The sequence below is a fragment of the Typha angustifolia genome, chromosome 1 (assembly GCF_048772165.1).
Source record: "Typha angustifolia cultivar Huaian chromosome 1, ASM4877216v1, whole genome shotgun sequence".
NCBI lineage: Eukaryota > Viridiplantae > Streptophyta > Magnoliopsida > Poales > Typhaceae > Typha > Typha angustifolia.
Window position 1 is genome coordinate 1,032,625 of NC_133239.1, and position 17,049 is coordinate 1,049,673.

A 17,049-nucleotide genomic window follows, 5' to 3' on the forward strand; every position below is an offset into this window, starting at 1 on the left:
ATAAGGCAGGAACAAGCTCAGTTCTTCCGTATTTGTCAGTGTTCCTGCTACTTGCACGAGCAGTCTCAAAGTGCCAAGCAATATCATGGATATTCCCTCTCTTAATTAATCGTACAGATATATATACAAGGATTTCTATGTTCGTATCCTACCACACTTGGTTGGTCATTTGTTGTTGTAGATCTTTTGCAGGATATGTGAATGCTTTCAAATCACAGAGAGTTACGTTTCCTAACTAAACATCGAAGGCATTAGATGCATCACCGGTATGCTTCAGGCAAATTGGATGGCTTCATTTTAGAAGCTTATGATGTTTGCTTCTTGCATATTGTTTGCTAGCTTATGATGCTACTATCTTCCACAAGTAGTAAACTATAACACTGACCAGTGCTTATCTTTCATTGCACACCAAAGAAAATGTCACACTTCATAAAACAATATAAAGTATAAACAAGAAGTCCTGAGAGAAGGTTTACAGATTATTACATATAAAAAAAGCTATAATTGAGGCAGCAAAAAGCCAAATTTCTTCAATACTCACTTGAGAAAAGGGAGAAAAAAGAGAGAGAAGAAAACAACTAACTCGGACTTATGCTGAGGAAGACGGGATCAGCTTATCTTGCAGATGGTGCAAATGTGCCTGATATATCTCCAAAAGCACTTGTCTCACTTATGGTGGTGCGCTCACTGTATAGAATCTCGCTCCTCACTCGAGAAGTCTCCAGTGTCAAACTCTCCTTTAGAAGTATCACCACATCAGCCATTGTTGGTCTTTGATCGGAGTAATCTGACGTGCACATCATTGCTAGCTCAAGAACCTTCCATACTGAATTGATGTCACACTTGCCTCGCAGACTTCTATCAACAATTTCCTCAATATTCCCTCTGTTGATCATCGGTTTCACACGTTCTAGGATGTGAACCTTCCCAGGACCTTGCACAATAGGAGGTTCACCTGTAATTATCTCCAGTAGAACCACCCCAAAGCTGTATACATCGCTCTTTTCACTGAGTTGCAATGTCCTATGGTACCTATGTATGAAAAAGCTTCGATTAGACATTTGTAACCAGCTCAAATAGAAGAATGCTTGCCTTCCAATATAATGAGGAAGTCTATATATTATTCATGGGACATTTTTATTATGCCCATCTTATTAAAAATGTCACTTTTTACAGTCCCGGATGAGAGAGATATGGACTTCAATTGGCAGAAAATTAAATGTGTAGATACAGAGACATACTCCGGATCCATGTAGCCTGGTGTGCCGACGATTGCCACAGTTGATACAAACTGCGCATCACTGAGCACTGCCTTGGAGAGCCCAAAATCAGCTATCTTAGCTTCTAAATGTTGCCCTAAAAGAATATTGCTGGGCTTTACATCTCTGTGAATTATTGATTGTTTGCATCCTTTGTGCAGATAATCCAGGCCTACATCACATAAAAAATAAGAAAAATGAAAAATGACCATGTAGTTTAAGATCTAGTAAGAAAAGACATATACAGATGCATTACGTATCCTGACCTTGTGCAGCTTCAAGGACAATCTGGAGGCGCTCTCTCCAACTCAACGGTCTAGCAAGGCTAGTTTTACCTACAAGAGCAGGAATACATTCTATCAATTTTTCCTAGAAAAACGTACTGCAGGACCTTATGAGTAAAATGATTTTCAGAACTCTCAGCCAAGTCATCCCATGATTGGCGGCTTCCACCACAATATAATTAAGTGCCAAGTTGAAATGCTCAAGGTACTTTCTAATGTGCAAGAAAGTAGAACATTCTATTTCAGATACCATATGAAAAAGTTAACATCTTAGAAGACTTGGGAGAATATGTTGATATGTGAAATGAGAGCTAATGTTTGTCTGGAATGCTTTAGCATTCTTTTTAATATAGATACTTCTAATTTGGAAAAAAAATATTGTATTAAAGAACTCACAAGGGAAAGAAGGAATATGCAGATGCATGAAATGAAGGTCAATTCTAATTTAATGCGTGGACCTTTCTTTATCAGTATCAATCAAGATGTGATAACTGAACAATAATTAGACTATTTGCTTGAATATGCAAAACGTTGGCTAGAATACTCAAGTTAGCATTATCTCATAGTTATAGAAGACCACTAAAAAATCCAGAAAAACTACAGCTACATTTCCAGGTTTTTCATGACATTCTTTCGGGACCAAATAATAAATCTACAGCCCAGCTCCAGATCTGTCAAACCACAAGCCTTGGAAGCTCAAACCTTGGGGACAGAACAGGAGGGCCAAAGATCGCGGAATGCCCACTCCTTTCTTAAGTTCTCTTACCTTGAAGCTTCAGTCTGGTTAAGTCTAGAGAACTCTTTTACTTGGATCATGACTGAGTTAGCCTTCTTTATCTACTACCTATTTCATAACATATCTTTAAGAACGTCTATTAATGTAACTGCTCAATGTCTGCACCAGCTAAAGTAGCTCAATCATGACATGAGATCATAACGATCTAAGAACCTCCATCTAACGCAGAAGTTCATCGAAAATGGTTAATAAAATACTAAAAGTGTCGTATAAATTAGTATTAATATGTATTTTGAAAGAACAAGGAAAAATAGAAACTGATTGATATTTAGGAATAAGGCATCTACCAAGGACTAGAAAAACCATATGAAGCATCTACGTCCAACTATATATGATTGCATGGATTAGTCTTTTTCTTGGCAAACCTCTCAGATGATCGTGAAGGCTTCCTTCAGGCAGGTACTCATAAACGAGAGCCATGTGTTCCCCATCATTGCAATAGCCAATCAAAGAAACTAGGTTCTTGTGATGAACCTTTCTCAAATTCTGAGTCTGCACGGAAGAATTCTGAATATTGTCAGACAAAACACTGCATAACTAGAAGCAACAAGAATCTAGTTCAGTATTTTTTTCATAATGCTACCCACAATATTTTAAAATATCCCTTTACATCTAATAGTTCACATACACCTTCACCAAGAAAGTAAACATAAAGCTAGTATATATTGTACTGTAGATAAATGGGGAACTAAAGATTTTTAGTATTAGGAAACAATCCACCGCAAATGATATCCCGATCTAGGAACACTGTAATATTCACATTTTCACAAAAGATAATTCTCAGTGTCATGCTTCACAAATTAATTTTGTAATCCTTGTACAGCATATGGAATGCCTAATCACCTACCTATGCTCCTATACAAGCTCGCTCCAGATATTTGATTTAAAGCTTCATTGCCACAATGTACCAAAAGCCATTTCATTACTGAGAAACAGATACCTGACAAGATTCAAATTAGTTACCTCAGCCAGAAACTCCTTCATTCCTTGTGATGACCATCCAGAAAGCAACTTGACTGCAACCTCACTGCTATCTTCCAAGTAACCATGGTAGACAGTCCCAAATCCTCCTTGTCCGATGACTTGTGTAAATTTATCAGTAATGATCTCCAACTGCAAATATGTAAACTGTTTACTCTCAAGTTGCACTTGCTGCTCTTCATGATTCATTTTCCTTACAGGAACTTCCTCAACATATTGACCCACAGGAGCATTAGAAACCACAACTTCCATAAAAAAGGAGATCATGAGATATGGACCATAGATAAATGATTCAAGCATAAAATTAGGAAAATAAACAAGTAAAAGGAAAATGAGCAGAGCATTAGTTCAGAAATAAGGGTTGCTGTTACAAGTAGCAACCTTGTTGTCTTCTTTTCAATATCAACATGATGGATACTGCCAGTGCCAGCAACACCACAAGGACAACTGAAGTAGTTACAATGATTGCTATAGGTGACTTCTTCTTTGGATCAGAAGAGGTTTCAGTCATGTTTAAACTCTTAGTTCTGGCATCAGGAAAATTTTACAAATATTAGCAGAAATCAAATTTATGAACTGAAACAAAGATACAAGCTAGAATGAAAACATTTCAAAGTTAATGCAATTCATTTCATGTTAAGTAAGAAGTGTGGAGCTTAGTCTACCTTACATATATGTGTGAAATAGGGCAAATTCAGACAACTTTTTATCAATATTCAATATCCACAACAGTCATCTCTATTTCCTAGATCCTAACTCCTCAAGCATCTAATAATTATAGCATATAAGTAAAAAGTGATATCAAATAGGGCAAATTCGGTCCTTTTGATCAAATATTGAGGCATAATTCAGTTAAGATGCCTGGTCATGTGACACCTCAGGGGAACAAATTCATTCGCTTCATGTTACAATATTAGCAGTAAGTTGATATCAGGAAGAATAATAGAACATTTGGAGTGCCCAAAAATTAATCTTTTTGTATAGTTCACTTCACATTACAGTAAAAGTGGAAGAAGATTCTTTCTTATTGCTGACAGAGCCATTTGTGTCAGCATGTAAAAAGACATCGTGTTTCATCCCGTCTTAGTCTAACAACTTGCAATTTCAAGCAAGAAAAAGAACCTATGTAACTATGTCAGGTCAAGAAACAGTAATTCCATAGGCTTGTATAGTATCCTTCCAGTTGAAAAAGAAAGGAAGAAAAGTGTACTTATAAGTGATAACATGCCAACCTTAATATTTATAGGTTTTATCTTTCCAAATTATACTACATAGCCTAAATGTATATTGAAAAATGAGAATGACTTGCACACTGACCAAAAGTATCAATTCCTTTTATGGAGAAGTGCTGAAAATCATCAATTACATCTTAAAAGAAAACAAATGATATACTTAGACATATTACAATGAAATCTAATTGCATACAATACCTGATAGGAATGTTCCTATATCAAATGCGCATTTTAGAACCTGCAAAGCTCTGTATAGTTTGTACAGACCCTTAAAAATGAACCTCTGATGTAGATAATTAACTATCCCTTTTTTCATGAATTACTGTAACAGAGGCAGAGCTAACCGAGAATTTAATCTGTAAAGTGTTCTTTACTTGCTATCCTACAGAGTGCCTCAAAAGAAATCTGGGGCTGTTTTTAGATTATAAGAATACAACAATTGATAAAATATTTTCTCAAAAGTAGTTGAATGCAATATGCTCTTTTGCTACCATAATTGGTTAAAAAGCGGAAGGGCTTGATTAGAAACAAACCTCAATACAAGTGATCCATCATTTGCTTTTCTAATGAGGCGATCAGGGATTTCTGTGATGTTGTTTCCAGTTAGATCTCTGCACAGGTAGAGATTGCATCAAGGACCTAAAATACTCATTAAGATAATCAGAACAGTCTATCTGACGTTAACACTTACAGGACTTGGAGGGATGATATATCCGCTAGAGAATCAGGGACTCTTCCACTTAAGTTGTTGTAAGACAAATCCCTAAAGAAGATAACATAATTAGATATGACTTTAGAAGTTCCTTGTACCTTTGTAACAATATTGATCTAAATTTTGCCACGGTTCATACTTACAGGGACTCGAGTTTTGTGAGACGGGAAAAGGAATTTGACACCTGACCAACCAATCCACTGGAGGATAAGTTTCTGCAGCACAGTTGAATCAATTAGGATATATATATACATTCATATATATATATATATATATATATATATATATATATATATATATGTATGTATCCTTTTAGTCAACAAAGTTTACCAGAAAACTTGGCTCCTAAGAAAATTTGCAAAATATTCTCTTTCTTGTATACTCACAGAGCTATAATCCTTGAATCATTACCACCATTGCTACAAGTGATGCCGTCCCAAACATACGTTTTTGGAAAACATGGATCACCCATCCAATTTTTCTTCAACTTATACTCTGCCTTGATCGCCAACATGGGCTCAACTGGTACCGCAAAAAAGAAAATTTTGTGAAGGCATGCGACAAATAGAGATTAGAGATGCAAGCACAATCCAGAAAGGTTTTTTTTTGCATTGTATTCACTGCGGAATTAATACGATACTCTTCATGCTATGGAATGTATCATGAGTAAACGTCTCAAAGTAGCATCATCCTTTCTTTAGTTTACATTCATCGATGGAGTCAGAGTCCAACTGCAGCAATTCGAGGAGAAGAAATATTCTATTTGAAGGAAGTAAACCCTAAGCGGACTTGGGTGGTAAAGAGAACAGAGATTCGGAGAAGGTATTGGAGAAGGGGTAATAATTAATGCCATTTACTAATAAATCCGTCTTCAGATCATCAACATTGTCTAGATTTTTACTGAAACCAAATGAAATGCCCTGATATTAAATACGACAAATGAACAGATTCCAGTTCCATCAAATTCCAACTTTAGGAGTTTACAAATAGGGTATAATTAAAACTAAAAATACATTTCAAGCTTGACTTGCTTATGCCCCATTATGAATAATAACTAGACGCAAAAAATTTAGGAAAATTTAAAAGGGGATTCGAAAAGTAATAAACATACCGTCTCCGATGCGAGTCATTGAGACATCTGCCCTGCTCCAGAGCGAATAAGCCTCAACCGCATTGATGAGGGGAGGACGAGTGGCGTTCTTGGTGGCACTGAAACTGAAATTATACTGGGCGTAGCTGCTCAATTGGGAGGTGCTATATATATAGCCGGACATGAGGTAGGGTGGCCTGTAGTGTTCCTCCCACGTCCTGTCATTAAGGTAAACGGCGAACTCCCTGACGTCCTTTTCCGGGAGGAGTTCGAGCTCACAGAAATGAAGGTTCACATAGTAGTACGGCCCGACGCTTCTGCTCTCCGAATTCCAGTAGAATCCCATCGTGGTGTCGTTGATGTTTGCGGCCACGGCAGCAGTCTGGTGCACGACAGAGGGGACCTCGAACTCGTCATCTTGGAAGTTTTTGACCTTAGATGCGGTAGTTAGCACGTCGTCGGTGATGTTCATAGGCTTCCAGATGCGGTCGTACGGGTCGTCGGGGTATCTGCAAATGAATTCACCTTAATTCTCTTATAGAAAATTTTTATTTCGACGTCTGCAGTATTATACGTCCGCTCGATCGATCGTCAATTATGTTCGATGTTGGACGCGTACTTACCGGATTATGTTACCTGCAGCCGCTCCAAAGTTGACCCGTGCCAAAAACACGATATAGTTGGAAGAGGTGGCGGTGGGATAGAGCGTGGACTTCAATTGCCTCATCTCCAGTAAAGAGATGAAAGGAGTGGAAGAAGAGTCGCTTCTTCTCGTCAGACAAACTGATACGAAATCGCCCAACGCAACACTTATAGCTTCGTACACATGAGTAGAGGATGTCGTCGTGATGTTCACTGTATCCCAAAGATTGACTCCAATGTTTAGATCGAACAGCAACGGACCGTTCGCCTGCACGCTGTTATTTCCATCGTAGTTCCCATACATGAAGCCTGCTCTTAGAAGATACTTATAACCTTGGATTGCAGGCTGTAAGGTGTAGCAGTTACGATCTCCGTCAGGAAAGCTTCTGACAGTCGTATACTGCTTGCGAATCGAGGAGTCGATATAATTGGAAGCAACATTGTGGTTTGTCCCAGTGTCTATATATTGATCATCTGTGGTATAGGGTATTCCTGTATCTCTGTCTGTATAATTACCAGCGGAGCCACAGTCTATGCTAATGAAACCTACATATAAAAGACGAAGGTAAATCAAATATTATGATCAATTCATATGCATAGAAGCATCTTCTTTTTCTTTTTTTGTTTAAAAAAAAAAGAATCTTAAAGTCCGATCTAAACTTGGTGATCTAGGACTACGTACTCTCAGTACTAGGAAGCTGGCCATGAACTTGAACTGCTGCAAGCAAGACACTCAGGAGAAGAGATCTGCACAATAACTCCATCTTCTTCTCTAAGCTCTCATGCCTCATTGCAACCAACGCCATTAATTCTTCGCCGTGGTTCATCATCCTTTATACTTTAATTGCGGCCGAATATAGTAACATTTCTGTATCACTTCGTGCACCCCACACAGAACGACCTCATAACTCCCAACCTTTGCCAGCCTTAGGTCAACGGTTGAATAAAGGTCAAACAGGGGCCTTTGTTAAACTCCGACCTGCTAATTGCGGGCTGGTTTCTGACCTTGTCTCGCATTTGAATTGGCGAAGTGTTGGAGCTCCCTCCTGTACTGAAAGGGAAACTGGATTCAATTATTTTAACTGGAAAGGTGATGGAAAACCTATTGTAGTATTGCTATTGTTTGCACGTCGCACGAGTTGGAAAACATAATATTAGATATGTGATGTTCTTATATATATATATATATATATATATTGAAAATAATGGACTCAATCCAGTTATATTTTGTTGTTCTTATATATTTATTAAGATAATCAGATTATGCCTTAACAAACGGAGGTACCACTGTGTAACTATCATATTTTAACATTTTATATGTCGATGCAATTAGGAGTATAATTGGAGCTCACGTCTCCTATGAGCCATTTCAATAATACAATTAGCAAGTTTCCAAACTGCGATATGAAAATTAAAGAACCAGATGCTTATTAATTATCACCTGTTCATTGGTATATATATGCCCATTAGAAGACATATTAATCAAGATGTCATGGGTTTACAATATACCAGAAATAAAGGAGTTCATCAGAAAACTACTTTTGGTACTACTAATAGCTGGTAGAAACAAACCTAAAATATAATAGTGACCCAACTAGCGAATTCTTTTTAACAACGCATCACTGCATTCCTGTCGGATTTCTGCACAAAAGAAGACTGAATCAAAACTCGAAAAGAACGTCATCCATTTCTTTTTTCCTTTGTAGAAAACTCATCCAAAATTAATTGGAACCATATACTTTATTTTAATACTTACAGGACATGGATGGATCTTATGCTTGCTGGAAAAACAGTATGTTCCGGTTAATTTTTTACGGAAAATCCATGAAAATTTTTTAAAAAATTGCACGACAACCATAGAAGTTCCATGTCGATTTAGTATCTTGGAGCTTCATCCTTAGGTAATATATGATGAAGGTAAATGATGAAATCCTCAGTACTCTGCCAACTCCACCTGAAAGGATAAAAAAAATACACAATTTGTCTGCCCCTGATTAACTATCAATATGAATCACACCACTGAGAGATTGAAATACTTATTCCATAATCAAACGAGACCTTAGAATCTAATAATGTTGATTCGTAGAGAAGATTGCGAACGACAAAATCATAGAAGAAAATAATGTAGGAGGAAAAAGAAAAAGAAAAAGAGCAATTTCACCTAAGCTCAGACTTCTGACCTTGTTCCAATAATTTTTAATTAGCAGTTGGGATTGATTCAAAATATGTTCACGATACTTACAGGTACACTTATAAGCTGTTCATTTCTCACGTTTTCTAGAATATGGAATCATATATAGATTGGTCTCCTATATATCTATGAGCCATATTTAATCCTAGTCACTAGAAGGAAGTTTGACAAGATCGAAATGAGTGGTATTAAGATCTTCTAATAAGTAATAAAATATTTTCAGGGTGAATGTGAATGTTTGAGCAACAGATGAAGAAAGATATGCATGCATAAGTTCTGGACTGGCTCAGATCCTGTTGATTGCTTCTTCCTTTACTTTTATATACGATCTCAGACCATATGTAGAAAGTGCATAACAATTTGCAAATACTCAGAGTTTCTACGATATCAAATGCATGGTCTTAGCAATCTCAGCAAGGCATAAGCTGCTTGATTATTCTGGAGAATGTTTCATTCTGCATTCTGGCAGAAATTAATTAATCGGAAACAGAGTGCTCATCACACAATATATACCACAATTAATTTAACAAACCTCGACTATACATCACAACATCGCAAAATATTGCAACGCATGGAGATCATCACACAATACATACCTTGTATTGGAAGAAATTCAACTCATTATTAGCTTATCTCGTAGATGAATCAAATTTAAGTCCCTGATGCTGTCAGTTAAGTCAGTGCTACCATTGTCAGTGTTCCTTCGACTTGCACGAGTAGTAGTCTCAAGTGCCAAGCACTCCCTTAACTGCACAATAACATCAGTCATTGTTGGTCTTTAAATGCTGGTGGCTCTCGACGTGCAAACCATTTCTAGATCGACAACTTTCCAAACAGAACGGACGTCGTACTCTACTTGGAGCCTTGCATCAGCAATATCATGGATATTCCCTCTCTTAATTAATCGTACAGATATCTACAAAGATTTCATATGTTCAGATCCTACCACACTTGGTTGTTCTAGATCTATTAGCTTATCAGCTTAATCTTTTGGAGGACATGGATTTCAAATCACGGGTTTACGTTTCCAAACTAAACATTAATTGAGATGCACCATCAGTCGAGATGCATGACCGGCATGCTTCAGGCAAATTGCATGAATTTCATTTTAGAAGCTTGGATATTTGCTTCTTACACAATGTTACTATTTTCCTCGAGTAGCAAACTATCACAGTACTGACAAATGCTCCTCTTTCATTGCACACCAAAGAAAATGTCAGACTTCACAAAACAATAAAGTATAAACAAGAAGTTTTGAGGGAAGATTTACGGACTATTTCATATAGAAAAGCTATAATTGAAGCAACAAAGAGACAAATTTCTCCAACACTCACTTGAGAAAAGTAAAAGGGAAGAAAACAACCAACTCAGACTTAAGTTGAGGAAGACAAGATCAGTTTATCTTGCGGATGGAGCAAATGCGGCTGATATATCAACAGAAGCACTTGTCTTGCTTATGCCTGTGCCCACACTGTATAGATTCTCGCTCCTCACACAAGAAGTCTCCAGTATCAAACTCTCCTTTAGATGTACCACCACGTCAGCCATTGTTGGTCTTTGAGTGGAGTAATCTGCTGTGCACATCACTGCTAGCTCCAGAACCTTCCACACTGAATTGACGTCACACTTGCCTCGCAGACTTCTGTCAACAATTTCCTCAATATTCCCTCTGTAGAGCATCGGTTTCACACGTTCTAATATATGAATCTTCTCTGTGCCTTGCACAATGGGAGGTTGACCTGTAACTATTTCCAATAGAACCACCCCAAAACTGTATACATCACTCTTTTCGCTAAGTTGCAATGTCCTATGATACCTATATATGAAAAAGCTTCGAGATCAGACAATTGCAACCAGCTCAAACAGAAGAATGTTTTTTGTGCAGATATAATAAGAAGTCTATCTACTATTCTTTCATGCTATATCGTCTACCAAGTTGTGTTCCTAGCAGGACAAACCCACCAACTTCAATTGATAGAATATTAGATGTATAGGAATAGAGACATACTCCGGGTCCATGTAGCCTGGTGTGCCGACAAGTGCCACTGTTGATACATATTGTGCATCACTAAGCACTGCCTTAGATAGCCCAAAATCAGCTATCTTAGCCTCTAAATGATGGCCTAAAAGAATATTGCTGGTCTTCACATCTCTGTGAATTATTGATTGTTTGCATCCTTTGTGCAGATAATCCAGGCCTACAGCACATAAAGAAAAAAAATTGCAGAAAACCATGTAGTTTAAAATCTAGCAAGAAAAGACATATAAATGCATTATAAATCCTGACCTTGTGCGGCTTCAAGGACAATCTGGAGGCGCTCTCTCCAACTCAATGGTCTAGCAAGGCCAGCTTTACCTATAAGAGCAGGAAGACATTCTATCACTTTTCTTGAAAAATGTACTGCATGATCTTTTGGGTAAAATGATTTTCAGAACTCTCAACCATGTCATCCCATGATTGACAGCTTCCACCACAATATAGTTAAATGCCAAGTTGAAAAACTCAAGGATACTTTCAAATGTGCAAGAAAGTAGAATATTCTATTTCAGATACCATATGAAAAAGTTACTTATCTCAGAAGACTTGGGAGAAAATGTTGATATGTGAAATGAGAGCTAAAGGTTCTTGTGGATGCTTTAGCATTCCTTTTAATCTTTTCAAAGTAGAACACTTATAATTTGGAAAGAGTTGTATTAAAGAACCCATGAGGGAAGAAAGAATATACATGCAGATGCATGAAATGAGGTGGCTGTATAAATTAGTGTTAATATGTATTTCGAAAGAACAAGGGAAAAACTTATTCATATTCATAAATAAGGCATCTATCAAGGACTAGAACAACCATATGATATATGATAAATGGATTAAGATAATGGCAGATTTTTTTCAAACCTCTCAGATGATCGTAAAGGCTTCCTTGAGGCAGGTATTCATAGACGAGAGCCATGTGTTTCCCATCATTGCAATAGCCAATCAAAGAAACTAGGTTCTTGTGATGAACCTTTCTCAAATTCTGAGTCTGCAAGAAAGAATCCTAAACATTGTCAGACAGAAAACTGCATAAATAGAAGCAACAAGATTCTAGTTCAATGGTGTGATAATGCTACCACAATATTTTGAAATATCTTTCTATATCTAATAGTTCGCATGCACCTTCATCAAGAAAGAAAACATAAAACTAGTTTCCTTTATACTCTAGATAGCTGGGAACTAAAAGATTTTTAGTATTAAGGAACAATCCCCCACAGAAATGATATCCCAATCTAGGAACTCTGTAATGTTCACATTACAAAAGATATATCTTACTGGCATGCTTTGCAAATTGATTTTGGAATCATTGTAAAAAATATGGAATGCCTAACCACCCTATCTATGCTCCAATATTAGTTCTATAGAACTTTTTGCTAACTTCATCATCTCACTGTGCAAAAAGCCATTTCATACCTGAGAAACAGATGCCTAACAAGATTCAAATTAGTTACCTCAGCCAGAAACTCTTTCATTCCTTGTGATGACCATCCAGAAAGCAACTTGACTGCAACCTCAGTGCTATCTTCCAAGTAACCATGGTAGACAGTCCCAAATCCTCCCTGTCCGATGACTCGCGTAAATTTGTTGGTAATGTTATCCAACTGCAAGTATGTGAATTGTTTACTCTCAAGTTGCACTTGCTGCTCTTCAAGATCCATTTTCTTTGCACGAACCTCCTCGACATGTTGGCTCACAGGAGCATCAGATACTAAAACTTTCATACAAAAAGAGATCATAAGATACGGACCATAGATAAAGGAGTCAAGCATATAATTAGGAAAATAAATACACAGGTAAAAGGAAAATGAGCAGAGCATTAGTTCACAAAGAAGGCTTGCTGTTACAAGTAGGCTAAGTAGCAACCTTGTCGTCTTCTTTTCAATATCAATATGATGGATACTGCCAGTGCCAGCAACACCACAAGGACAACTGGAATAGTTACAATGATTGCTATAGGTAACTTCTTCTTTGGAGTAGGTTCGGGTCCTTCGGGTTTGTCACATTTGTTTGTACTGTTGTCAGTTCTAGCATCAGAAATTTTTTACAAATATTATCAGAAATCAAGCTCATGAACTGAAACAAAGACACAAGCTAGAAGGAAAACATTTCAAAGTTAATGAAGTTCACTTCATGTTAAGTACAACAAAACTAATGAAAATATTCCACCTCATTGCTTATTAAACTTTTTATGTTAGCAAGGACAGAAGACATCATGATCTTGGTATTGTATTTGCCTGTTCTAAAGTGTGGAGCTTGGTTTATCTTATATACAATAATGTGGGAACAACTTTTATCAATATTCAATATTCACAACAGTCATTTTTATTTCCTATGTCCTACTCCTCAAGCATCTAATAACTACAGCATATAAGTACAAAGTGATATGAAACATGGCAAAATTGCTCTTTCTGAGCAAACATGGGGCATAATTCAGTTAAGATGCCTTGCCATGTAACACCTCAGGGGGAACAAATTCATACACGAATTATTATAACAGAGCTAGCCAAGAACTTAATCCATAAGGTGTTCTTTATTTGTTATCCTACAGAGTGCCTCAAAAGAAATTGAGCCGAGTCTGGGGCTGTTTTAGTTTATAAGAATGTCTTTTTCAATAGTAGTGGAAGTACTTGATTACGAACTAACCTCAATGTAAGTGACCCATCTTTTGAATTTTTAGTAAGGACATCAGGGATTTCGGTAATGCAGTTTCCTGTCAAATTTCTGTACAAAAAGGCAGATGGCATCAAGGACCTAAAAATATTCATTTAAGATCATCAGGACAGTAAATCTGATGTTGATACTTACAGGGCAACGAGGGATGATATATCTGCTACAGAATCAGGAAACTTTCCACTTAATTTGTTGTCAGACAAATCCCTAAAACAAAATAACGAAATTGCACATGAGTTTAGAAGTTCCACGTATCTTTGCACTACTATTTAGCTAAATCTTGCTTCTTACAGGGACTTGATTGCTGTGAGACGGGAAAAGGAATTTGACACCAGACCAACCAATCCACTGGAGGATAAGTTTCTGCAGCACAGTTGAATCAATTAGGATATTTATTTATCTATCCCTTTCGTCAATAATTTTGACCAGCAAACATGGCTCCTAAGAAAATTTGGAAAAATTCTCTTTCTTGGATACTCACAGAGCTATAATCCTTGAATTGTTACCACCATTGCTACAAGTGATGCCGTCCCAAACATACTGTTTTGGAGAACATGGATCACCCATCCAATTTTTCTTCACTTTATACTCTGCCTTGATCGCCAACATGGCCTCAGCTGATGGAATAGAAATGGAATAAAAATTAGATATGCAAGCACATTTTCAGGAAAAAAGAAGAAGAGATTTTTGCAGAATATTTACTTCGGAAATTACACCTGCTCCTTGAAATTTACCGAGAATTAAAAAACAAAAGCTATTTATTCAGAAAATACCCTCCTTGAAATTCGCAGTGGTTCATCCACATTTCTGCAGAAGAACTCGATTTTGTAATCGACAAAACCCTAAATTGTAGCCATTACCCCAAAATCTGGCAATATTAATAACTTTTGAATCAATTTAAAATAATTTATATAAGGTCAAAAAGGTTTTTTTAAATCTAAATTTGGTTTTAATAATGAGTAACTAGATTTAGTTAACAAGATGACAATTTAACATCTTGTCTTTCCACTATCTGTTTCGGTAAATTATAGGAAACGCCCTGCTTGGGTTGTTCTTTGAAATCCCAATTACCAAGTAAAGAAGAAGGGGGGATAAATCAAAGAAACTAACATACCATCCCCAACGTTGGTCATGGTGACATCTTCGATGCTCTCTAAGGAATAGATTTCGATGGCGTTGATGATGGGAGGAAGAGTGGAGTTAATCTTGGAGGTGTTAAGAGTGAATTCATACTTATCGCGGTGTTTCAACTGGGAGGTGCTATATATAGAATCCGACATCAAGTAGGGTGGCCTATAGTTCTCGAACCACATCTCCCTGTTGACGTAGACGTCGAACTCCCTCACATCCTTGGTCAACGACAGGTCGTCGAATTCGGAGAAGAAAAGATTCACGTAGTAGTACGGCCCGGCGGCGTTGCGGCTGATCTCGGAGTCCCAGGAGAGCACGATGCTATCGTTGATGCTGGCGGCCGCGATCGCCGTCTGCATCACGGCGGAGGGGGCCTCGAACGCATCCGTCTGGTACTTGCCGATCGTCGACGTAGTGGAGAGCACGTCCGTAGTCTCTGTCAGCGGGAACCATATGCGGTCGTGCGGGTCCTCGGGATATCTGAGAAATTTTTCTTTTTTCAAGGTATATCTTTGTACGAAAACCATACTAAAAAAATGGGTCTTAATCGCAAAATCACTAAACTTTATGGTGTTATTTGAAAATTAATATAGATTCTAACGAAATTTTCAAATAACACCCTATATTTTCGTAATTTTGTGATGAACTCACCGGATTATCTTATCTTTCTTTTCTCCGTAGTTGCCGCGCCAGAAAAACACGATATTACCGGAAGAACTCACAGCCGGATAAAGATTGTCCTTCAATGGCCTCATCTCCAACAAAGATATGAAAGGAGTCGAGGAACGGCTTGTTCTTATCACACAAACCGACACGAAATCGCCCGAGGCGACAGTGATAGCCTCGTACGTGAATCGACTGGATGCATCGGAGATGTTCACCGTCTTCCAAAGATTGACTCCAATGTGTAGATCAAACAAGAGCGGAAGACTGTTCTTTCCGTCGTAGTTCCCGTACAAGAAGCTCGCTCTTAGAAAATACTTGTGATCTGGGATTGCTGGCTTCAAGGTGTAGCAATTCCGATCTCCCTCGGGGAAGCTTCTCACAGTTTTATACTGCTTGGCAAGCGAGGAGTCGATGTAAGTCGACGCAATATTGTTGTTTGTCCCGGTGTCTATATATTGATCATCCGTTGTATAGGGGATAGTTGTAATGCTGTCGTTGTAACCGTCATTGGCACCACAATCGATGCTAATGAAACCTGTATATCAATGCATATGGGAAATTAAGGATATACTAGTGATGATCATGATAGATCAATCTGCTGCTGAAATTATTGAACTTATATATGTAAATAGTACCTTCAGTACTAGGAGATTGCCCATGAACTTGAAGTACTGCAAGCAAGATGGCCAAGAGAAGAGATCTGCACCAGAATACCATCTTCTTCTCTAAGCTCTCATACCCCCACTGCAAACCTTCTCCATTAATTCTGGTCTCCATATATTGGGATCGAATATATTACCTCTTCGTGGACATCATGATCTATTATACACAGCTAATATTTGCCAGCTTCACGTCGACGGCTTGAAAGGGTCAAACGAGAGCTGCTATGTTATAGGGAAATTTGCATTTATAATCCTGCTTTTGGACTTATTATATTTAATTCATGCATTGTCGCAAACCTGTAATGGAATTGATCGTAATATAACTTGCATTAATTCTTTTCTCTCCAGCTCATGGATGATGAGAAGAGATACAGACCACGTAATGTCAAATAGGGGGTTATTAAACTCTGACCTACTAATCAAGCGCTAATTTCTGATGCTCAATAATTCTAACTCAGATTTAGGAGTTAGTAAACCAAATATCATATACGTGCCACTCTGTAGCTGTCATTTTTTAAACATTTTATACATTGACGCAATTAGGAGTATAATTGGAATTCAAAACCCAGAATGCATAGATAGGATTCGAACTATCTGAGAATAGCTTTGGTAGAATTTTTTTTTTTTAAATTAAGTTGAGCGTTTGAATGCACTAAGGATAATGCACAAGTCTGCACCGAAAGCTACTATATATCTATGAG

At 37.5% G+C, this 17,049-nt stretch overlaps 2 protein-coding genes across 3 annotated transcripts; both read right to left on the reverse strand.

Moving 5' to 3' along the window:
• Positions 1-397: 397 nt before the first annotated feature.
• LOC140759490 (putative leucine-rich repeat receptor-like serine/threonine-protein kinase At2g19230) lies at positions 398-7,802 on the reverse strand. Its single transcript, XM_073096073.1, has 13 exons — positions 7,679-7,802; positions 6,978-7,542; positions 6,376-6,863; positions 5,651-5,786; positions 5,408-5,479; positions 5,244-5,315; positions 5,086-5,163; positions 3,702-3,847; positions 3,303-3,565; positions 2,705-2,831; positions 1,526-1,594; positions 1,242-1,431; positions 398-1,032 (listed from the first exon to the last, which is right to left on the reverse strand). The coding sequence occupies exons 1-13, from the start codon at positions 7,800-7,802 to the stop codon at positions 615-617; spliced, it is 2,748 nt and encodes a 915-aa protein (XP_072952174.1). The 3' UTR covers positions 398-614.
• A 2,542-nt stretch (positions 7,803-10,344) lies between these two features.
• LOC140778405 (putative leucine-rich repeat receptor-like protein kinase At2g19210) lies at positions 10,345-16,414 on the reverse strand. 2 transcript variants are annotated; one of them, XM_073123223.1, is made up of 13 exons: positions 16,322-16,414; positions 15,672-16,221; positions 15,004-15,500; positions 14,371-14,506; positions 14,181-14,252; positions 14,025-14,096; positions 13,863-13,940; positions 13,083-13,243; positions 12,671-12,927; positions 12,081-12,207; positions 11,475-11,543; positions 11,196-11,385; positions 10,345-11,003 (listed from the first exon to the last, which is right to left on the reverse strand). In XM_073123223.1, the coding sequence occupies exons 1-13, from the start codon at positions 16,401-16,403 to the stop codon at positions 10,586-10,588; spliced, it is 2,709 nt and encodes a 902-aa protein (XP_072979324.1). In that variant the 5' UTR covers positions 16,404-16,414; the 3' UTR covers positions 10,345-10,585. The 2 variants fall into 2 exon arrangements, with proteins under 2 accessions (XP_072979324.1, XP_072979242.1); XM_073123141.1 differs by having other exon boundaries at positions 12,671-12,933.
• Between the last annotated feature and the right edge of the window lie 635 nt (positions 16,415-17,049).

Bases quoted from the DNA above. Each gene is read 5' to 3' on its own strand.
- LOC140759490 (XM_073096073.1), bottom strand. From the start codon at position 7,802: ATGGCGTTGGTTGCAATGAGGCATGAGAGCTTAGAGAAGAAGATGGAG. The intron at 5,480-5,650 runs GTGAGTATACAA...ACTGTGCTGCAG, and splicing joins GATTCAAGGATTATAGCTCT to AAACTTATCCTCCAGTGGAT. The intron at 1,432-1,525 runs GTCAGGATACGT...TATGTGATGTAG, and splicing joins TGTCCTTGAAGCTGCACAAG to GCCTGGATTATCTGCACAAA.
- LOC140778405 (XM_073123141.1), bottom strand. From the start codon at position 16,403: ATGGTATTCTGGTGCAGATCTCTTCTCTTGGCCATCTTGCTTGCAGTA. The intron at 13,941-14,024 runs GTAAGTATCAAC...CTTTTTGTACAG, and splicing joins ATATCATCCCTCGTTGCCCT to AAATTTGACAGGAAACTGCA. The intron at 11,004-11,195 runs GTATGTCTCTAT...TTTCATATATAG, and splicing joins CCAGGCTACATGGACCCGGA to GTATCATAGGACATTGCAAC.